This window comes from Oenanthe melanoleuca, chromosome 3 (assembly GCF_029582105.1).
Source record: "Oenanthe melanoleuca isolate GR-GAL-2019-014 chromosome 3, OMel1.0, whole genome shotgun sequence".
NCBI lineage: Eukaryota > Metazoa > Chordata > Aves > Passeriformes > Muscicapidae > Oenanthe > Oenanthe melanoleuca.
The window spans coordinates 20,540,143-20,564,717 of record NC_079336.1 but is presented as its reverse complement, the minus strand read 5'-3'; the positions used below and the strand labels follow the sequence as shown (position 1 = coordinate 20,564,717).

Sequence of the window (24,575 nt, the reverse complement as noted above, 5' to 3'; positions counted from 1 at the left end):
GAATGACGTATTTCTGTCTTACTCTGTTAGTGTTAACACTGAAGTGTTACTTTTTGCTGCTTTTGAAGAATTCATAGTGATATACCTCCACGATTCTATTAGCTGTATATATGCACACATAGATTGCTATTGAACGGGAAGTCTCCAGGTGAGCACAATGCTGTGTGCCTCATTTCAGACCTTTAAGTTTTCAGTAACTGTAAGAAATAGATTGTAACAAATTTGAGTGCAAAATGAGTTAGGCAAAGTCACTTTGTCTCAGAAAAATTATGAAGCTATTTAAATATCATGGGATTTTAATATATTTTAAGTATATCTTAAGAGCTTTACTAAGTACAATTATATACGTGTACATATATTGGCTAATGAGGTAATGGTATTTAATATGCTCTATGTTTCTGAGATTTTTTTCTCTTCTTATAAATCATACTTCCAATGACCACATGCTTTCTAGCCTTTTAAATACTTCAGAAATGGCATCCACTCTCACACTGAACATAGTAATCTGGCCTGCAAAGTCAATCATTTTATTTATTGCCCTCTATTCCAGGTTGACCTTCTTTCCTGTTCACTTTTCCACTGGGCTGATTTCAATTTTGTTTCACAGTGGTATGAAACATTTACTGAAAAATGGAGGATAATTACTATAGAAAATGGAATGCCTCTCTGATACAGCTTGAGAAGTTTAAGTTGACAACACTACAGTCAACAGCTAAAAGGAAGGCTCTAAGGAGAAAAGTTATTGCTTGCCTTATTTCACATTCTGGTTTGAGCACCTGACAGATAGGGGCTTTAGCTTCTGATTCAGATTTAATGGCTTTTGTGATGCCACTTTCTCAAAAACTTCTTTTTATGTGGATATACTATCTGTGACTTCATTTCTTTTCTCAAATGCTCACATTTCCTTGTAGTTAATGTAATAGGTAAAGGGGGTCTGTAATATGAGACTGAATGAATATCAAGTCTTAGGAAATGTTAGGGTCAGGTATGTTGATATATGCTAAGAGCAATCATGTGTAAGAAGACCAGAATTTTTTTGTTTCTGGTTTTCTTGTGCTTGTCTTGCTGCTATGACATCACCTAAGAAACAAGAGCCTATATTTTTATATAACTCAGGCTGCAGCACTACAGAGTTCCTTCCTTAAAAAGTAAAGTAATTACCTTTCTACCATCCAAAAATTTATGGGGGTTTAATATTTGTCTGTTTTACTTGTTATACAGTACAAATCATGAACTAGATTGTTAGGTCAATTGAGATTTTGAAGAGGATTATTGAGAAAGTTAGTATACTAGGATGAAGAAGACAAAGGAAAATAAGAGTAAAAGAATATTGTGACTTTAACAATCAAGTTGATCTAATTTGTGACAAGAATAAAATGCATAGCCACACATTGTCCGCTAAATGTAATTAGAGAGCAGAACTAAGACTGTTAGTATTACTTTTGATATGTGCTACCATGACACATTGTGTTTTGCTTTAAAATAGACATCCTGGAGAGGTGATTGATACCATGAGTCTGTCAGTGTTTAAGAGGGATTTGAAAAATGCCCTTAATAACATGTTTTAACTTGGTCAGTCCTGAATTTGAAAGGCTGTTGGACTAGATGATTGTTGTAGGTCTCTTCCAGCTGAAATAATCTTGGAGGCATTTCAGCTGAGCTGTCAGTTGTGTCACCTTTTAGAGAGAAAGACCTATTTTCCTAACTTTTTATAGACGTTGGAAACATACTACATTTTTCCATAGACTATTTAAATTCCATTTTAAGCAGTGTGGAACTACCTCACTTGGTTATTATCTGCAGCTTGCATTGCATCTATTCTTAAGACAATTCTTTTTAAAACTGGGAGGGGGGGGCAAGGAGAGGAGGATTAAAAAAAAAATAGTACTTCATGGTGATTTTGTATCTTTAGCATTTCTTGTCTCATAGTAATAATTAACAGAGTATTAGTAAAGCTTCTAAAAACTGAGCAAAATATAAATTCTAAATGCTATTGAGTTCTTCTTGCTGGCAGTAGAATAATTTGATACAACTGTAGCCATGTATGTTTGTGGCTGTCAAGGCTGATCTCAGTAAAATGTCAGCTTTTTGTCTGAAAAAATATTTTTGTTATGTGAACTAATTTAAGAGGGCTAGTAAACTGCCCCTACATTTGTTGTCATGTCAAAGATAGCTTGCTTATAGGAAAATAACTTTCATAAGGCTATATTATAATGAAAACAGATGATGTGACATTCTTTGTTGAGAGGTGCTAAAAGATCTAGTTGCACAAAAAAAAAGTATGGATTACTAGTGTATGCATGCAAATTTCCCAAAGCTGTTACTGAAAGTTTTAAGATGTTCTAAATCTGACTGTTAAAAAGTGTCTTTTGCCTGCACAGCTGTTATAAGGGTTCTCCAGATGTGGTTGCTAGGCAAAGGTTAGAGAAATTGGAAGGATTTTTTTTCTATTGTTTCCTCCCTTTTAAAAAAAAATGAGTCAAAAAATACATAAGGGATGATGGTATTCCCATAGGAGGCTGAGCAAGAGTTTCTTCCACACAATGAATGGAAAATACTCCTGGAGTGATGCTGAAATTTTCAGTCAGATCATGTTGCCTTTTAGGTAAGACAGATAAACTTTGGACATGTGAGAAGCTAAAAAGTTTTAACTAGAAGGTGGCTTAGGTGATGACCTGTATGGGGGAGGCTGTGGACTACCATGTGCCATTCACAAACAGGATCCTGTGAACTGGTGTAAGCCATTTCTCACGTGCCATAATTCCCACTAGGCAGAGGAGCATATAGTGCTGACTGTTCTCAGAAATATTTGAGAGTGACAAATGCTTTGGTGCAGAGATGCTTCTGGGTACGTGCTGCTAGAGATGCTGCTGGAGAGATATTGTTGGAGGCACCCTTGGGAAGAGGTGCCAAAGGGCTTGCACTTCTAAAGGGACTATGGCTGTCCATGACACCTGCTGGAGCAAGAGCACCTCAGAGGGGTTGGCAGCCTGTGAAAATACTGATCTGCACTAGGGATCGTCTTTGAGGAACTGTAGCTCAAGGATGACCCACGCTGGAGGACAAACATTCAGAAACAGGGTGATGTGGAAACCTGAAGAAGCAAAAAGGAGAAGAAAGATGAGTAAAATGTAAAGTACATTGGAGCGGGAGGTGGAGGAAAGCAAAAAGAGAGCACGTACCCCAACTTCCTGTGCTGCCTCTCACAACAAAGATGGACACAAGGAAGTTGGGATAAAGAAGGGGAGGATAGATGTTTGAAGTTGAGCCTGGTAAGAAGCAAGTAAAACTGTTTAATTAACTTGATTGGTTGTTTATATCCTCTTTCTTTTTAATTCCTGAATCACTGATCAGAAGCTTGTGTAAAATTGGTAATAAATTAAGCATAATTAAGTATTAATTTCCTGAATCAAAACTGTTTTGTCCACAACAACCTACTGAGCGCTTCACTGTCACATAATTGCAAATTATTTATCTCATGGCCAAAATGACCTTTTGAACAAGTAATCCTGTCCAAGGGGTAGATTAATGCTTAATTACATGGCAGGAGCTGTAGCTCCAGGCATTCAACCATCATGCAATTGGATGTGTGAACAGCCATCATCACGTAGGCAATTGTAAAGTCATAATTCATTCCAGTGTTGTCATTACAGAATAACATGAAATAAAAAGGTTTGAATAAAATAGTGTTGGTGCACAAGACGTGTGGGTATAGAAAAGGATATTAATCCCAATAAAAGAGCAAAAAGAGCAAGCTGGGTCAGCTGAATTGACCTGGCAGTCTGCATCAGGCCTACAGCTTAGGATCAGGAAGAACTGTGACTGTGTGTAATCCTTGAACTATGGTTTCATCATTTTCCTTCCACAAGTGCAGAACAGTTTCCTGCCATGGTTGGAACAGCATGCATGAGCAAGTTTCATAGAGCATCTGTGTGATACTGAGGTCCTGTTGAGAGTTTAATGAAAAATTCCTATTTATTTGAACAAAGGCAGGTATATTAAGTTTGCTGAAAGGTAAGTTGTTTGTTCAAACTGTGTAAGGCGTTTAACCATTATAGAAAAGTTTAATAAAATGGATTTGCTTTTCTTGTGCCAAATTGTGCTTTTACCCAGGAGTGTGCTAGTTTGCCTCTGATCATTTTTAAAATCCTGAGTACATTTTACAACTTTCTGTAGCTTTCAAGGTTAAAATCTTTTGCAACCAACAAACATACTGTTTTAGAAGAAAAATACATGTTACTGTATCTGTCTGACCTTGTCTGACAATCAACTCACTTCATGTTAATAAAAAAGAGAATGTATTTTGCTGTTACTGTTAGTATTAATTACTTCTAAATCTTCTTAGAAAAGGCTTTTCTCTACATTCAGTAATACTTGCTCGAACTTAACTTTTATATCTGGTAGCAGGACTTAAACTGGTAGAACATAATGTAATCGTAAATGACAACTTTCAGTGTTTTGCTAAAATGTGTTGCATGTTTAATACTAGATTTAAGGTAGATTTGATTTCAATTCATGTTCTGTATCCAATTTATTAAGGAATATTCAGTTTTAAAGCACTCACAAGTACTTAAAACTTAATTGTGATTCTGAATAGAGCAAAGGACAATATAAGAAATAGGATGAGTGTAAAGTTATCAATATTAAAACAAGTATGTATGGGCTCCATACGCCTTGTCTGTTAGTAACCAGGGTAGCTCAGCAGGCCTGGTGGGAGTGTGTACAGTTGTGCCCATGAACAGACAGAAATATTACTCTTCACTCTTATGGGCCAGCAAAAGAATTTAAATATAATGCTGTCAAAAAAAACTAAATATACCTGTGATTCTGTTTATATTAGTAAGCCAAGAGCACCATGATCGAAAATTTGCCAGGAATAGCATGTAACATCCATCTTATTTTTTTTCTTTTTTTCTCCCTGGTGCCATTTTGGGTTGTTTACTTAAGGACAAAACAGCAGACAATTTTCGTGGAGCTACTTATTCATATCTAGATACATTGATGCTCTAAAACTAATTCTTGAACAAACCAAGCTGACAAAAAAAAGCTTTTGAACGTGCCGCTCACACAGAAAAATTGCATATATTTAATGAGATTATTTTCAATGTACCTTTATTTTATTATACTGTAAAACATAGATTATATTACATACAAATTACACCTCTGTAATTTTCTATATAAATATTTTATTTTATTTTATTTTATTTTATTTTATTTTATTTTATTTTATTTTATTTTATTTTATTTTATTTTATTAATTGTTTTTTGTTGGCATTTACTAGCTAACTGCAAAAATAAAATATAGTAAGAACAAGTTTGATACGTGAACAACATGCACAATAGCAACAGTCAGTAGGTGTAAAAAATATCTGTTATCAAGAAGCTATTATAAATAATAAAACCAAAGGGAAAACTGTCCCATGGGCTTCGAATGGATGTTATTATTTTGCTCTTTATATATTGCTTACAGTCTTTTAACTGCTCTTGTATCACATCAGGTTTATGAATTCCCAGACATTATTGATAAAAAATGATTGTTGTCAAAAGAAAACATTGAAATAGCCTGGACAATGTATTGTTATCGCTTCATATTCTCCAATGTGATAAATCAAATATTTGTAAGATATTAGGTTGTCTTTATATCTGATCTAATTTTACACCATAAAATTTTTCTGGGCTACTAATGAGAAAGTTCTAGTGAAGAGCCAAAGACACATATTTATTAAGTGAAGTAGGTGGTAGATGTAGTATCCTGTCATTGAAGAAGGCTGCAGAAACACCCACTGATCTTCTCACTCCTAAAGCTGTGCATCCAAAGTCGAAAGGTCTCCAAGCTGCCTTAGTACTCACATGACTGTACATAGGCACAGCCCAAAACCACGTTGCAGCTAATAGCCCTGAAAGCATTAGTCCATTCTTTGAGACTACAGGAGCAGAGCAAGTAACATGAATTAAGCTCTGTCCTACAAGAAACAATCAGAAGTTTTACTGATTTTTTTTAACTTATGACTGTAATTTGTATTCACGATTTTATATTTTTCTCTCTTTATGCAGCTGTTCCACGCACAAGTGATACCCAGTGTAGCTCAGTTCCAGAGCCTAGATACGGAAGGAGAATTGGCTCTGAGTTTTCAGCAGGCTCTGTTGTTCGATTTGAGTGTAGTCCTGGCTATCTGCTACAAGGCTCAAAAGCTATCCGATGTCAGTCTGTACCAAATGCCTTAGCCCAGTGGAATGACACAGTACCAAGCTGTGTAGGTAAGCAATTACATTTACACTGTCTGTTCTGTCTCACAACCCTGAATTAGGATCCAGGAATTGCGTCAGAAAATAGTATTTAAGCCATATATTCACTCTCCTTTGATTAATATCAGTCATGCCCAATTTAAAAGAGCAGTTTTCCATATCAAGAAATAATTGAGTACCAGCTGGCTCATAGGCAGTATATTGTTTCATATAATGACTTAGATTATATGAACAAGTGTGATGCACATTTTCTTGAACATTCATTATTTTCATGACTTATCTACAGCTTGAAATACAGGACAGAATTTAATTTTCCAGAAGTGTCTTTGCCTGTTTTATTACATAGTACTTTTTGTGTATTTCTGTCACACATAGGATAATGATTTCTTTTTTTCAAGCAAAAGCATAGTGTACTTTGAATAATGATATCATTAAGTATAACTAATTTTCTTCAATCTGTCAATCAACCTGCACTGAAATAATGCTTAGCACTCCAAAGTTCTTTTGTAAACATTGAAATATTTTATGTTTTCCCTACATGGATTTATATTCAAAAGTCATTGCTGTTCCTAGGAATTTACTCTAGAATTAATTAGAGTGCTCTAAAAAATAAATGTAGGTATCCCATTTTCTTTCTATTGTGGTTTTAAAAATTCTTTTTGCTCTGTTTTCTTGAGCCTTAAAGAAGCAAGTGTGTATACACTTAATGTACTACACTGCTTTATCAGCTAGCTTCAATATTGGAGCTATCTTGGGCTGTGGGTAAATTCACATGATTTCTGTCAATCAGGATTGTGTTTAATGTTCTGTCTTTACAGTTTGTTGTTACTCTAAGGTAAGTCATGATTAGGCTGTTCTAGGCTTCACACATGCAAAATGAAGTTAATTTCTGAATTGTTTATTCAGGCAGGTTGTATCTTATGCTTGGTATGTTTAATATATTTTAGATAAGATATATTCTAAGTTCGGTTGATTGCTTCATGTCTATGTATTTATGCTAGAAAAGCAAATTATTATAATTATCTAGATCTTATTAAAATTATTACTTCTTCTCTGTTCTCTAAAGTGGTTTAAGTTGTGGAATAATTTGTGATAATACTTTCTTTCAGTGCCATGCAGTGGGAATTTTACTGAGCGCAGAGGTACTATTCTTTCACCAGGTTATCCTGAACCTTATGGTAACAGCTTAAATTGTGTGTGGAAAATCATAGTGACTGAAGGATCAGGTATTCAGGCAAGTCTGTAATCTGTCAAGCATGGAATATTAATTACTTTTTTTGTTTATTTCTTTAAAAATTTCATATATTAGTAATCCTGTAGTTGGGAGGTGGGGTACTTGAAATATTAGCACTTTGGATTTCTCATTATTGTTTTTTGGATAGCTTTATTTTATGTTACTTGATTTTCACATGGGGGTATGAATGAGAAGTGATTAACAAGAATTTTTCTCTTTTAATTTTGTAGTATATTGAAAGCAGATCCTAATCCTTCAATCTGATATGCAAATACCAACTCTTTCTATCTCTTAGGGTATTACTGAGGCCCTTGAGAGCTCTGCAGCTATCTTGATTATCTGCTCATTTACACTTTGAGTAATTATTTAAAATTATGCAACAGACATGCAAAATCCTTCTTAATTGCCTAGTGTCATATTTTCCAAGAGTTAACACAATGTAAAAAATTAATATTGATTTTTTAATTTACATTCTTTTCACTGATGTGTCTTATGTTTAGATCTATTTTTAAAATTTATTTTCTTTGCTATGTGTTCTCTATTTTGTTGGTTTTAGAACATTTAAAAATTCACATGGCTTGTTGGCCTAAAAAAGTTCTGTGGTCCTGTTTTATAGATCCAGGTCATCAGCTTTGCCACTGAACATAACTGGGACTCCCTTGAAATATACGATGGTGGAGATATGACAGCACCGCGCCTTGGGAGCTTTTCAGGTTAGGATATGCCATGATTTAAAGATACAGTTTTATATATAGGTATCTATGTGAGAGAGCATGTCTTTATTTGCTCACACATATAGACAAGGAGTATGTATTCCATAATTTCTGATACCATTAAGAAATGTTCTTGTTTTTGGGAGGAGACTTCAGGTGGTGTAACATGTCAATATTCAAATTTAAAGAGATGTTCAGAAAAAATATGACACTGAAATTTTTGACTTTGATTAGTGGAATTTAGTTGATAATACTTTCACAAAATCCTTTTTTTTATCTTTCCCCTCCCATAGAGGAGATACAGTGATATAAATTAGTACTGACATTCAAGGAGCTTCACTTCATAACCTTGACTTAACTTCTACTTATTAACCTACCTTTCTCATGAAAAAAGATGAAGGATTCAATCTTCATTTAAACTCACGAGACCTCACAGAACAAACTGAATTAATACAACTGGGATATAAAAACCCAGATAATTAGTTGTTTAAAATTTACATCAAGAACATGCACTTTTTCTCTTTTTATATGAGACGTTTGTTTTATAGAAAGAGTGTGTTCTGTAAACCAAACCAAGAGAAAGGGATTAAGTAATGAAAAATAACCCAGACTCATGATTACTGGTCTGATTCTGGTGTAGCTAAAGCAGGTGAATTTTTGCCTCTCTGGTGATTTCACGAACTTTTAAAGTATAGATGTATATTGGATTAGTAAGGAAATAAAGAATCAACTGAAAAATTTACTGATGAACACAACGCCATAAGGTGTGGCATATCCCTTTAGTCAGTAAAGCGCAGCTGTCCTGGCTGTGTTGCCTTCCAGATTCTTGGCTACTCCCAGCCTCCTCACTGGTGGGATGGTGTGAGAAGGCCATGACACTGTGTAAGTACTGCTCAGCAATACCTCAAACATCTCCGTGTTACCAACATGGTTTTGGTCACAAAACCAGGACACAGCACCATGCCAGCATCAGTAATTAACTCTATCCCAAGCCAGACCCAGTCCAAAAGATTATAGCATTTTATATTAAATGCTAGTAACAAGGCTCTTTGGCAGTAAGGAAAATGAAAGTATGAAAATTAATCTACTTTTGGAAGTGAATTATGTGGCAAATATATTGGACCCATTGGATAAAGAACAGATTAAATTATGCATTTAACAATAATCTATGTAACAATACTCAAACTCAAAGCACTTCCCTATTCTACAAAATAAGTGTGTGATCTTTAAAATAAAAACCTTCCTAATTTCCAGGAAAAGTGAAAAAGACATCTTTTTGTATTAGAAATATTTCATTGGAGATAAAATATCATGAATTTATTGTGGATTTGTCTTTTGTATAATGAATGTCTTAAAATGAAGAGCTATTTTTCTGCATGGGAAGGAATATGTAAAGAGGACATGAAATCTTCTGATCTCAAAAATTAACCAATGATGTGACATTGAAATGGAATTCCAGGTGTGATTTCATGAGTGGTAAAATTTCTTTCACTAAGAAAGAAATTGTCTTCTTCGTTGTCTTCTGATTCACTCTCTGTGGATTCCTCTATTTTCTAAATACACATTCAAGAGGTAAAGGTGTACAATTACAAAGAACTGACTACTTTGTGCTAATTGTGTCACAGAGTTGATTTGGAAAGGTGAATTCACTTGAGTCTCTTTGTTTTTGACCAGTCCGTAATCACTTCCAGGATTCCTGCATGACTGAGATTACCTGTTTGAGCTCATTGTGTGCTCAGTGCAGCCCTCTTCTCTATAGAGCATTGGCTGCATGATGTGTACAGCATATCCTTCCTTTGAATATATACATGAGTATATATGTGTGTGTGTATTGATTGTGTATTGACATATACAGAGATAGAACACAAATACAGTAGCCATTGAGGTTAACATTTGGAGAATCTATACTTAGATGGTAATTAAATTTAGAAAGAAATTAGGTAAGATGTGATCCATGCTGTACGCTTGTGCTAATCCAAGAAATGCTCAAAATGACCATTCATCTCTGTTCTGGCCTGGAAATTTCTTAGATAGCTACATAGACTCACACATTCAGTGTATTGTTTACTTCTGGAATGAGTTACACTACTCTTTGTTGGTATTGCTGATACTTGAAAGGTACACAATCTTCTGTAATAATACCATAATGTAACATTTAAGTAGAAAACCTATCAGTCCTCGTTCCTTTTTAGCCTTTAGGCAAAACTTGTATGTATTTACTGCTTCCTAGCAGAGTTGCCTATTTTCCAGACTACACATTCTCAATCAAAAGGTTAATAAGTCTGTAGGATTCCTAGTATCCTGCCATGATACACGAGCATTAGATATCTACACATCTGTAGCATGGAGATATCTACACTTAAGCTATCATCAACAATATCTGCTCCTGCCCTTTAAGTACCATTTCTCTCTACTGACAGTAAAGGAAATCCAAAACAAATAGGATAATACCAATATCTTCCATACTTCATATACCAAATCCCAGAAAAGGCAGAGGTTAGCAAGTGAACAACAGAATTCCACTTAGATCATAGAATCATAAACCATAGAACAATCCAGCCTGGAAAGGACCTTACAAGATCATGTAGTTCAACCTTTTGTAAGAAAGGAAACCTAGATGTTATTGTCCAGCACTCTGTCCAGTTGTATCTTCAAAACCTCCAGTGATGGGGACTCTACCATGTTGCTTGGGTGGTTGCTGCAGGGCATGGTTGTTTCCACTGTAAAAATGTTTTTCTAATATTATGATGAAACATTCCCTTATTCTTGTCCCTTGTCTTCTCCTTGTGGCTCTCAGTGAAGTGAGGAGCCCTTTTGGTACTGGAATACTGAGATGAGGTCCCCTCTGAGCCTTCTCTTCTTCAGGAAGAAGAGAGCTAAATCCTTTGGTCTTTTATCACAGGGTATGTTCTCCAGCCTTTGATCATCTTTATGGTCCTCCCTTGGACCTCTCCAGTCTGTCCTTGCCTTTCTTGCATTGGGAAGACCAGAATATGGGACGCAATACTTCACACAAAGCCTGACAAGTGCTGAGAAGAACAGCATGATTGCTTCTCTATCTCTGCTAGTAACGCCCCTCTGGATGCAGCTCAGGAACCTATTTGCCTTCTTTGCTGCAGCAGTGCGCTGCTGACTCATATTCAGCATATCCACTGCAACAGTCCCAGGTCCTTTCAGCAAGGCTGCTTCCTGACCACTCAAATGCAGGGCTTTGGACTTGTCTCTGTCAAAGTTCATATACTGTTCTTGCTAGTCTGCTCTTTCGGTCTCCCTGACATGTCAGCCCCTCCACTCAGTTCAGTGTCACCAGCAAATCTGGTGAGGGTGATTTCAATCCCACCACCCACATAATTTCTGAAGATATTGAAACAGTGTGGGGACAGTATCAGTCCCTGGGGATTCCATTTGTGACAGATAGCCAGCCTGCATGATGCCATTGTATGTGGCAGTTATAAGAATTAAAACTAGCCTCATTTATTTCCCACAGTACAATAGGATCTGACTTCTCTTCTCTTTGAATATCACCCTTTAAGGAAGTAAAATACTGGTGTTAAATGTTACCAGGTTCTACAAAGTAACAGAACAACAGAACTGCCAGGTGACTTTTGCTCATTAAAGAGTGTAATAGCATTTATGAGTTAACATCCTCATTGTTATAGGACGCCCTAAACATCCTGAAATAAATTTCAAATTCTTTATGGACACTGTTGAGGAATACAGTTTGTGCCAGTAGGGGCGTGAGCAGCTGCAGTTCAAGCTGCTCATGGAGCTCTGGGTGGTGAAGCCTGAAGCAAGAGGACTTGAACTGCCAACACCTTGCACAGCATGGGGCCCAGGGACCTGTGGTTCAGGCTGGTGAGAGGACACTCAAAGACATGGCAGGAGCTGAGGACTAGGGAGGAAGAGACTTTTGTGAGTGGTGGGACTGGGAGGGTGCAAAATCCCAGTGGTTTCTTGGTTGGGTTTCTCCTTGGAGGCATCAGCTTGAGCTGTTTCAGTGTAAGTGCACTATGAATAAGTGGCTTTGTGGAGCAAGACATCCAAGACTCTGCTGTGTAATCTGTGAGGGATCCTGGTGTGACTGTGAGGGTGGGGTGTGCAGGCTGTGGAACAGGGACCCGTTGGATCACTGGAGCTGCCCCCTGTGAAGGGACTCTGGTCCCTGGTGGGAGTGTGACCAACCTGTCTGAATGGTCAGACAGGGAGGTTTCCTTAACAGATACTATGAAAAGTCCTTCTTCCAGGAAGATGCTCCACTGTTTTCTGTACTCCAGAGTAATATCATATGATCTGAGTGCTCTGTATTGTCTGAATTTCAATATGATGAGTTTCTATGTCAGACAGTAAACACCTTCCTTAAATGCCAGCTTCTCATCTTTCAGCTCTTCCATTTATATCAAGATTTTGCTTAATTCATTTTTAGATATAAAAGTATTTTCCAGTTCCTAGTTTAGATTGTTGGCTTAGGGAGATAATTCTTTTCAGTATTTCTTTTTAATCCCAAATTTCAGGCTTATACCTAGGTTGCTCACAGTTACTATAGAAACAGAAAATGCCCTACAGGAAATTTGAGTTTTTCTTATGCATCCACCATTGAAGTTCATTAGCTGCTTGATACTGTCTTTGAGAGTAATTGTAGAAAATGATGTAAGTTTTAGCCTCAGTAGGTCTTCTAGCTTTAGACAGCAGAATATGAATTACATGCTATCATGTAGTAATAAAATCAGTGTGTGTCAGACTTAGCAATTCCAGTGTCAAAGAATGTATCCAGGGTTAATGATAAGCTCGTTGTGTAGCACACACAGTTTTATTATAGATATTTGAATCAGTAAAAACTATTTGTTTTGTTGTTGTTGTATTTTTGGTTTTTTTTTTTCAATGTGTTGTACCTGCTGCTTCATTTTCTGTCATATCCTCTGAATTAGCATAAGTGGTTGAAATATTATTGTAGGAAGAAGGTGTGGAGTACACACAGAAAAAATCTGGACTGCTTTGTTCTGTACTGCAGGTTTTATAGAAATGTGGGGAAACACTCAAATGGCCGTTGAGCTTGTTGTCATAATCAAATCCTTTATTTATGTGATTTAATTTTTCTATCTCTTTTATTTTTGCCCAAGTCAATAAGGTTTCATCTAAACATGATGCGATCTCTTTTTTTGTACTTACATAGCCTCTTATTTTTATAGCTTGTAATCAAACTTTTCCTACAACTTCAGAAGAATACAAGGCAGAACATAGCAGAATATTTGAGGTTCCCGTGTCTGTAATGAGAAGAAAATGAGTCTGTCTGATTCAGTCCTGGTTGTCTTCTCAATACAAAACTCTGATCAACATGCTGTAGTTTATTCCATAACTTTTATTTTTCCAGGTACAACTGTGCCAGCATTGTTGAATAGTACCTCCAATCAACTTTACCTTCATTTTCACTCTGACATTAGTGTGGCAGCAGCAGGTTTTCACCTGGAATACAAAAGTAAGGATCCTTGTTTTTTGAAATTTACTCGGGAAAAATATACATATAGAAAGGGAAACTGATATTTTACATTATGCTTTTTGCTTGATTATTTGTTGTGGTTTTTTTTCTTTCCTGACTACCAAGCCTTGTATAAGTGGTATCTGTTGAACTGAAATTTTGAATGAAATTGATGGAGAGCAGCTTTCACACATTAGTAGCACATAACAAATCAATGTGGAAATTCATAATTAAAATGAGAGGTTTAATATTGATGGGGGTTTTCTTAACTTATTTAATCTTAGTTCTGAAATTTAGGTGACAAAAGAAAGATTTAATTTCTCTTATTGGAAATAGATAAATCCAGAGAAGATAACATGTTTTTTCCTATTAATATGTGCATATATTTATGCCTTGAAGTTCTTTTCTTTCTGTCAAATTATTTTCTCTCAAAAAATTGCTGTAATTGCAAAAAAAAACAAAATCAACCTTTTAATCCCGGAGCTACAAGAAAACGCAACAGTTATCTTGGTAAATCACTGGTGGTATAAATAGAACAATCTAAGAATTTTCATGGCAAATTCTGCTATATGTCAGCTTTTTGTAAGTTTTGTGAGAAACTCCATTCTAAAATACAGAGGTGTGGAGTTATAAACATAGTGGATTACCTCACATAATCATATCTTATTCAAACACGTTCATATTATTACAACTTTTCAAAGCTTAAAATACTATATAATAATAGTAAATACAGTACATGTGCTTTCATACCTTGTGATTTTAACTGGAAATAGGTATTGCGAATAGTCTACTATTTAAAAAGTAGTATGATGAGTTGACAGTCTGATGAGTGCTTAGACGAAGGTCACAAAGTAAATCCTTATAATTTTTGAAGCATCTTATCTTTTTTCAAAGGCCATTCAAGAATTTTCTTGGAAATAGTTAGCTTTTAAATTTCATTGAGTCCAAGAATAGTATCTAAAAATGGTAATGTTGTTTTTAATATTTTGAAGAAGTACACATAAGTAAATAAACATGGATGATTTTTGATAAGTTCTATTTAGGGTTAAGATAAAAATTCGTAAAGAAAGCATAAAACTGCACAAAATTTTGAAAGACTAGATTTTCAGCTCATAATAAATATTTTAATCTGACTGTAGTCACAAGACAGTCCTATGTTTTCAATTAATTCCCTGCATAGTTCAAGCATTTATATGCAAGTGTGTTGTAGGGGTTATTTTAATAGAATCATTCCAGTGGGGATGTAGAAGGAAAATACGAGTATTACCTCTGCAGGATTTTTTTTAGAATCTACTGTTTTGAGAAAGTTTGTTGTTCTTGTTGCTGTTGTTGTTGGGTTTTTTGTTTTGTTTTCTTTTTTCGTGGGGACTCCTCCTCCACAGTTGGTCATCTTATTTTCCTCCTCCAGTGTTTCTCTTTAATCTACAGTGAAAGTATATTTCCATATGAAGCATAAATAATTACACATTAATTCTAGAAATTCATAGAATGAACATTTTTCATTTTTATATATTACTGCATCAGTTTTATTATCCCTGCAACTCCTGTGAAAAACCTGTTTAGTTAACAAGTAAAATTGCTTAGATTTATACTTTTGCTTTTCTCCTAATTGCCAGTTTCCCAACTATGCTCTGTTAAAGTATTTATTGGACTTCAGTGATGCTAATATCTCAAGGCCATTGTTTCTTAGAAGTGCACCTCAGTACAGGTCAAGGTAGCAATGTTGAGATTAGCTATTCTGTTGATAGTCTGACAGGAAAGAAAAGAATTGTTTCTTACTTGGCTCCGTGGTCTCTGCAGGGCTAGTAGGAATACAGCATCTTTCTGTGTGACTGAATGCAGAAACTGAGCAAGTTCCCACAGCAAGAATTTATAGATTTATATTAAGCAGTCATCTTTTCAGATCAAGAAAAAGCATGAATGTGAAAATATTACCTGAGTAGGAGGTGTAGAGAAAGTCGCTGTGTACTTATTGTTCCTTGCATAACAAGAACAATAAATTGTTAGAACCAAGACTACTAAAACATATTCTAAGGAAACAGCCAGTGAATGTGTGTTAGTCCTGAAACAGTTAACTTCTTAAATATGAAGAGAACACTTTATATATTGCAATACCCAAAACAGCACACAGTACTCAAGGTGAGGCCATACCAGGGCAGAGTATAGAAGGACAATCAACTCCTAAAAGTGACATTAAGGTATTAAAAATTTCTAAAGGAAGTCCAGGATGTTGGTGAAGGGCTTGAGAGGGAGCTGTATGAGAAGCTGAGGGCATTTGGTCTGTTCAGCCTGGAGGAGACTGAGGGGAGACCTCACTGCAGTCACAGCTTCTTGTGAGGGGAAGAGGAGGGGCAGACCCTGATCTCTGCTCTGTGCTGACAGTGACAGAATCCAACAAAACGGCCTGAAGTTGTGCCAGGGGTGGTGTAGGTTGGGTATTAGAAAATGGTTCTTCACCCAGAGGGTGGCTGGGCACTGGAACAGCTCCCCAGGGAAGTGGTCACAGCACCAAGCCTGACAGAGTCTGAGAAGTGTTTGGAGAATTCTCTCAGACATATGGTGTGACTCTTGGGGTGTCCTGTGCAGGGTCAAGAGCTGGATTTGATGATCTTTTTGGGTCACTTCCAAATCAGCATATTCTCTGAGCCTGTGATATAATTAATTCTCTAGTGGGAAGACAATTCCCACTAGAAGGAATTTGAGTGAACACAATTAGTTTTCCAGCTATAGATATTAACAGAAAAATATCCATTCACGATAAGAAGCTGTTTAGCATATCAAGTCCAAATTTGTAATTCAAATCCTACATCAACAGACTACAGCAGGGATGGAATACACAAAGTGGACCTAGAAGTGTTTCATCTAGCTTTACCTTTTATATACATTACAGATTAGGGTAGTAGGTGAAACTGCTCTAAACTAACCATTCCAGTATTCTGCAGAACCCTGATGTCCTTATATAAAAAGTCTTCATAACAGCATTAGAAAGTAAGAATTATTTAGGAACATTCCCTTCATCCCCAAAGAAACTCCAAGGAGCAAGGAGAAAGGTGCAAGAAAGGAGAGCGTCCTTAAGTCACTACCACATTATTTACACACAATAAAAATTATGCCTCTACAAATTTCACATCATATTTTAGAATAAATGGATAAGTATTTCTACTTAAAAGATATTTCACCTGTGTAAATGCTATAAGCATGCCTGGGTTTGGATCACTATGCTAGGGAAAACTTTACTTCAGTAAGATATATCTAGGTTGCTAACCCTTGATCACATATCTTATATTCCACACTGTATATGGTTTCAAAGTAACTTCATAAAAATTCATAGATACTTTATAAAAGCTTCAGCCACTGATGAAAGCTTATTCAATTTATAAATATTTGAAGATAATTTAAATCTTTGAATAAGAATAATTTTATTTCTTGAAATATTTTCTTCCTTTTAACAATGTCTTTCTGTTGTCTTGTCCATTTACAGGTTTTTTCTATGTATGTCTTTATTTTCATGGGAAGGGTCTGAACAGTCTGCTCCTGCAAACCTAAGTCTATGTCTAATCTAGGCAATGCATAGGTTTCCTTTACAGCCTTCAAAAACACAAAAATCATTACATGAATAATATAATTCTGTCATTTACTTTAAGATGTTTTTGTGTAAGACATCAAGAATGTAAAAGTTCATTTGCCCAAGTTAAGTGGTCTACTAAATTTGTATGCTGTGGTGAGAATGATGACTTAGATTTTTTTCCCTTTGTTTCTTTATTGTTTGTTTTGCTCTTTCACGTGTTTGGGTTTCGGTTTTGTTTTGTTTTTCAAGTTAGATACACAAAATCAATTTCAAAGGAATAATTGGTCATTGCCTTAGAAAAAGTGTCATTCTGGTCACAACATAATTGTAAGTATTGTTGAGGGCTATGTGATGTTTCCTATTATTTCACAAGGACTATAGGTTTTTAAACTGGTTACAACAACCTTTGATTAACAGAGCAGTAAAATATGCAACTGGTTACTGGAGAAAAGATAAGATTTAGTCATTTAACTAATCCTTCATATGCATGTGCTAGAATAAATACCAAATCTAATTATTTTCACAACCACCAGCAAGTCCAATCAAAGAGTGTATTGTTGCATTCCTAATATGTACAACAGTAGGAAGGAAAAATATCCCTGTTATTTGATTGAATTCCTTTTAATCTAATGAACGAAGGAACTACCAACTATCTAAATGGTGTGTTTTAGAAACTGACTGTTTAATTCCACTGTATTTGTGGCCACTGATCTTTTAAACTTGGTCTTAAAATCTCATTTATTAATTCAGAGGTAGTTTAAATGTTTTCCTTAATATTCCAACAAATGAAAAAATAAAAAAATCTGGAATTATTGAGTGTTTGCTTACCATGCTGCTTGAACTTCTTGGTTAAAGTCGAGTTTGTTTTTTGTAAAACTCAAAAAATTCAATATATGCTGAGTATTGATATATAGGTTTAAGCCACAAATGTCTATATGTATGTATATATGTATGTATCTTCTGTCTGTCTATCTATCTATCTCTCCACATTTAGGGATTAGAATTAAATTTTTCAGTAAAAAAAAATCTTGTTTTATGCAATCAGTATTTTAATAGTGTTACCTTGAATTAGGATATATGGCAGAGGTCAGCATCACTCATTTTGTAAACTTTTAGTTTACTGCTATACCAAGATGATGGACTATGTATGAGAACATAAGCTTAGTTTTAATTAACATCTCTTTTTCTGAAGCACTCTCTCATGTCTTTTCAAGTGTTGAAGGTTCTTGGTAGCTGAAATAAAGGATTCACTGCTAAGGGGACTAGAAAACAATTTACTATCTTTTGTAGTACTTCTCTATAATGAAGATATCTAATAAATTAAAAGATAAAAATCAGACTAGCAAAGAAGAAAATAACAAGTAGCATATTGTATTTTACAGGTCCAGTTTAAGATCTTTCATGCAATTTGATTTTTAATGTGGCTCTTCAGTGCAAGTCTTTTTCCCCCTGTAAAAGCAGGTGTGAATCATAAACATGCCATTTTTAATTTAGCAGGTCCTGATCCTGTCAGTAGATCTGTACAACATACTAGCTGTTGACAAGAATCTGACCCCTCTGCAGTAACTCATTGAGATAAAGACATTTTCTAGGCTAGTGTCTGGAGCATGAAGTTTTGAAAGGGAAAGCTTGGATTTTAATATACATCATCATCAAAATGGAAAAAAACAAGTCACTCCACCTTGATGTTTGTAATATAATAAAGCATGATATATTTCCTTTAGCTGCATAGGTGTGGGAGGAATTTAAAAAAAAAAGCCTGATGACTTTTGGTCCAGCTGTCATGACATTCTTGTGTTGTCCAGTTCTCAGCTTTCTGAAATGGACACTAATGGGCATTCACATTGTCAGATATGTCAGCAAGGATTTTCTTTCTGCCAGAAATGGCAGTGATGTTTGGACACAATTTGAGGTAATTGTAGGATTGGATATAATTTTGTAAGTAAAGCATGTTTGTCTTATGCCACAGCAGAGTCAAGAAAGTGTTTAGCAAACAGTAAGTGGAAGAAGGTCAGGGAGAGGGTTATCACTCTTGACATTGATGTATTCTCTTTTGCACTGCATAGCAGAAGCTGGGCTCTGAAAAGTATGCACTTAAGAAATCCTTGCTCCTTTTTTGATTGCTTGGACTTGACATTTAACATGTTTTCCCTGTACTACTGACTGTTCACATACAACCTCGTTTAATAATGTATTTCAGAGACTCTGAATATTTAATTTTCCTAGTTTGTCCCCAGATATCAGAATTTGTTTGCTTTCTCTTAAGCATTCTTTTGATTTTTGGACCTGTTATAACAAAACCAATTTTTGAATTACACTGGGCTAGTACTATGGAATGATTAGAATAACAGAGATTGAGAATTCAGAATAGTATTTGATTCTACTTTCAACTTTCTCTTGCTTTTAGAAGGTAATATTGCTTCTTAGTATCAGGTATAGCAAAGAAAATTGGGGTGTTTTATGACATTCTCATAGAATATTCTATAATGTGCATCATCATTCCAAAATAGTAGTATATACAAAATGTCATGAAAAGTATAAGCAGCTAATTCTATCTATTAAAGATAAATACATAGTATGCTACAATATCTAGCATTACATAGAAAGTTAGTTTGAAGGTTTTTTGATTGATCAGTCTGTTTAAATTCTGTTTGCTATTCAGCCAATGATGGAATGAGCTATATTAAAAGAACGTTATTAGTGTTGCTATGCAGCCACTGGTATAGCTGTTTCTGTAACTCAGAAAAATATGTAAAAGTAACTTTATTTTTACAGACCCAAGCCTGCAGCCCTGTCTCTCAACATACAGGAATGCTGAGTTCCAAATACAAATTTCTTGATGACAGGAAGTGAACCTCAAATTTATATTCACAGAATTCAGCAAGTGCATTGATATCTGTAAGCAGTTTAGTCACTATGGTTTTGTTAGGTGCTTATTTATTTATTAACAGTGATCTTGGAGCAGATATTTTAAATTGTTGTTTTCTATTCAAGAGTGAGAAGGGCAAGAAAATGCAGAAATAAGTGTTGATTTGCTTAAGTTGCATCTGAACACTGGATTCACAAATTAGTGAACAGCAATCTATATATGGTATTTAAAATTACTGAGACAAGGCATCACATTTCACTTAATGCTGAAACAGTTTATGTGGATGCATATTCACAGCTGTTTTGTACCTATATTCAAAGGAATTTTGCAGACACAAATACATTTATGGTATTGTGGAATACAGACTGATTGACCAAAAGAATGGTATTGGTTAACCTGCAGCAAAACCCAAACCATTGAAGTTAATGACTATATCTCCATGAGTATTTGGAACATTACAGTTGCACACAGTGACCACACATGAGACTCCTAGTTGCCATTTGAAGTCAGCATAACATCATTTGAAAGTTGATTGGAAGAATATTAAAATTTGTAAATTCTGTGATAGAAATATTTGAAATTTTTTAACGTACATTTAGGTATCTTCCTAAATTACACATTCCAGTATAAAAAATAACTACTTCAGGGAGATCCCATTGTTTGCAACTATTAAATAACTTTTTATTTGCTAATTTAATTTTTTTTGTTTGATACCTCTTGCATTATTTGTTATGAAGACTGTACTTCATTCCTTGAAGATTTACACTCAGAATTAGAATGACTTGTCATTATCTTCATTCCTGATAAAAGTGAAATATAGTAAACCAAAAGGGCACAGGGCAAACAAGGATCATTTAGGACAATAGAACTTAATTGCAGGGAAGAAAAAAAAATGGCACAGCAATCCAAATTTCCTGTGAAAGTATAAAAGCTATTTCAGATTTCCATGTGCTTTATTAGGAAAAATATATTTACTTTAGGTAAAACTTGAGCTGCAAAAAACTGGAACTGTGTGAAATTTCTATTTGTGCATTTAATATTTGTAAGGCATTTATATTTGAGTGATGAAGGTTTATGGCATAAAGTTAAAACCATGTCTATATGAAAATGTGTGATTAACATTACCTGTAAGAAAACCGTTTTTCCCTAGAAAGGCTAGGGTCTCAGTGAAGAATATCAGATACTGTTTCATGAACTATCTGGGACAACTGACTCTAAAATGTCCCGTATCAGAATAAATTAAAAAATAATGTAATTTCTGTACTAAACACAGTCCATTTGCATCTACTGTTACCAATCAGGTTAGATTTCATAAGAAGATAGTGAGAATAGTAGTTGTTTTGTTTTGTTTTGTTTTGTTTTGTTTTTTTTTTTTTTTTCTTTTCACATAGCTGAATCGAAGGATGCAGAGGATCACATTTAGTGAAGTATCATGTTTCTCTGTTCTTTACGGAATTTTGTGCTAATAAATTCTCAAAATCTCTTCTCACACATTGTGAAAATAATTTCCATTCTGTTTTGGCTTCTATGGATCATATTTTCCTAAAACATAAAATCTACATGATAATGTTCCAGGAGTAATTTTCTCTAATAAATACAATTTAAATTCAATTTTAGACTGATTTTTGCCTTTCACAAAAGGTGTTTAACATTATAAAGGGATTGAGAATATGTTGTCAGACAATGAACTTACTTCTTCTGGTCCTTGTGTTTGCAACGAAAATCTTAAAAGCACAGAATTATTTAATCTAATCTCCAGTTTCTCAACTGTCCTGTTCCTTTGAAGTATTTTTACATAGGTGGAAAAGTTTATATTTTCAAAAATGCTGACTAACAGACTCCTTAGATAGGCACACAAGGAAAAAAAAAGGTGGTATGCACTTGACAAAAGGCAGAAGTTTGTACTTTAGGCTGCCCAATTTAGGAACAAATTTGAGAAATTACTAATCATGGAGAATCTTTGTTAAACTAATCTTTTGTTTTCTCACACCTGGCTTAAAAATAATTAAGAACAGACTATCCAGTGACACCTATGCAAAGATTTAGTTTCTGGGTAAAAGTGCTAACTTTCAATGTCTAAACATCTTTATAGTCTGTGGAATTGCCTAAAAATAAGGAACCACAATAAATTCTTCTCATTTATTGTTGAAAAGAGAGAATATGCATAAAGTGTATTCCCTCTTTCTCTTTCCCCTTCCTTCACAGGGATAAGAAATTATTAAAAAATCCCATTAAAGCAAAACGAGGAAACAAATAATCCCAGGCTTTTTAACAAAATAAAATCCCAGTACTGCTTTGGAGACTATAAAACTGTGTAGTGTGTCATAGCAATGTGACCTAGAAGCTGCTACAGTCACAGGGCATAATCTTTGTGCTTTAGCCACACCGTTTGTATTCTGTAGAACAATTCTGAAAACTTTTGTGTTTTGAACAAAATTTCATTTTATTGTTGAAACGAATTTTTAATTAATGTTTTCTTAAATACCCATAAATCTGTGGAAAGGCAGAGAATATTTATGATGAACTGCTGCCCCTTTATCTGTGTTATTTCAATTTTTGTCTTATGTTTCTTCCAGCTGTAGGCCTTGCTGCCTGTCCAGAACCAGTAATTCCTAGCAATGGGATCAAATCAGGAGATAGATATATGGTGAATGATGTTTTGTCATTTCAGTGTGAACCAGGATATACATTACAGGTATTTCTTTCTTTTTTTTTCTTTGAATAATACACTGTGGAATGATTGGAATAAAATGCCAAAAGACTTGCCCAAACCATATTCTAATGAAGAATCTGTAGTGTGTACATAAAGATGCTGTAGGTAGAGCCTATGTGAGTGCTCCCAAATTATGAAGCTACAAATGTGTGGCATTTCTGGCCCTCAATAAATCTAGGCTGGCAAATCTTGTCTTAGATCAACATACCATTGAGCAGTAAAGGCCATCAAAATGGACATTGAAATAACATGGATAATTTTTTTTCTCTAGAACATTGTTATAGTTCTATATTATAGAGTACAGTGATTTTCCTTTTGGGGGATTACTTTATCTAGGTGAAATTTTAATGTAGATATACGTTGTGTGATTTCATATTCTGTTCAGGAATTGTGGAATTTAATTTGTAAAGCAAATTTTATTAATGCTAAATCTACACTTAAAAATCTTTCATGGAAAAGTATTTGAAATTAGTTCACTGATTGGAGATGTTCTCTGTTCACACACTGGTTTAGTATGGTAGACATATTATTGAGCTGCTCTTTGTAAGTATTTCAGCACACTGTAAATCTAAGACTAAAAACATTATTTCTTTCCTCACTAGTTTCTCTAATTTATTTATATATAATCCATCACTGATAAAATACATTGAGAACATCTGAGTTCAGAACCTTTTGGCTAGTGAGGTCCCACCCAAAACAGTGTAAAATCTGTGAGAGAAAGCAAAGCATTACAACTTCTACTCCTTAAAGGATAAAGTTCCCCATCTGAGGTTGCCAATTCAGTGTTCCCACAGCATATATAGGATATTTCTTTGGTCTCCATATTTCTTACCGTTCTCCTAAAATTCTTGCAGGATTCAGACTAAGCATCTTACCTCTAGGCTGGTTGTGGGAACACATGCATATGAAGCATCTCTCTAAGTAACTGGGAATATGCTCACCTTTTCAGTCATGTATGCAGGTATAGGTCAAGTATTTAAACTAATTCATTCTCTTTACTTGTATTACAAGACATGAAACACCTGCATTGGGAACATTCCATATCCATAGAAAAAAAGGATTTTGTTACACTAGTATCCTGCTAACTAAAAAAAAATTTGACTTGAGCACAACAAAGCTGATTCTCTATCCACTTGAGCACTCATTGCTTATTTAACAGTTTGTAGGTTACTTAAAAGCCAGCTGATTGTTCATATATGAACTACAAAAATGTTTTTCTTTCAAAATTAATATTTTTTTGAAAATACCCAATGGTATAAATCCATTAACTTTTGGAGTTTTTAACTTTATTTTCTCTGTTTCATCTTATCCCTTGTAGTTAGCATGTTAGTAAGAAAATGAGATGTTTGATAATATTTTTATGACATGGTCCTTTCAGAAGGACTATCTGTCATTAAAAGTTGACACCAAAATAGATTCAGACTTTCATTTAAAAGTTTCTATTGAGCCATTGACAGTTTTCTATTTCAAAGCAGCATGAAAATAAGTAAATGATGAAAGGACATATTTTGTATACCTATGTTGCTATAGCTGAGCAAAGATACAGGAACTGAAATTTCATCTTCAGCAGTATTTATTGTTGGAGTGGAGGGCTGGAATGCTTTTGGCCTAGGTGAAATATAACAGTGGTAATTATCACAAACCAGAGACTATTTCTCAGTTTGCATCGTGGTACTTTTTTAAAAGATTAATTCAGAAGAAAAAAGTTAAGGAGGTAGATATAAAAAGCACTGTGCATTTGCACTCAACCCCACATGTC

The 24,575-nt window shown here is 34.8% G+C and overlaps 1 protein-coding gene across 1 annotated transcript in view; it reads left to right on the top strand.

Annotated features, from left to right (window-relative positions):
• Positions 1 to 24,575, top strand: part of CSMD1 (CUB and Sushi multiple domains 1) — a 1,037,656-nt gene that overhangs the window by 879,858 nt on the left and 133,223 nt on the right. The window contains exons 34-38 of the mRNA XM_056488498.1: positions 6,055 to 6,258; positions 7,356 to 7,480; positions 8,097 to 8,193; positions 13,562 to 13,666; positions 22,680 to 22,798. Of these exons, the coding sequence (XP_056344473.1) occupies positions 6,055 to 6,258; positions 7,356 to 7,480; positions 8,097 to 8,193; positions 13,562 to 13,666; positions 22,680 to 22,798 (650 nt within the window). The remainder of the gene's footprint in view (positions 1 to 6,054; positions 6,259 to 7,355; positions 7,481 to 8,096; positions 8,194 to 13,561; positions 13,667 to 22,679; positions 22,799 to 24,575) is intronic.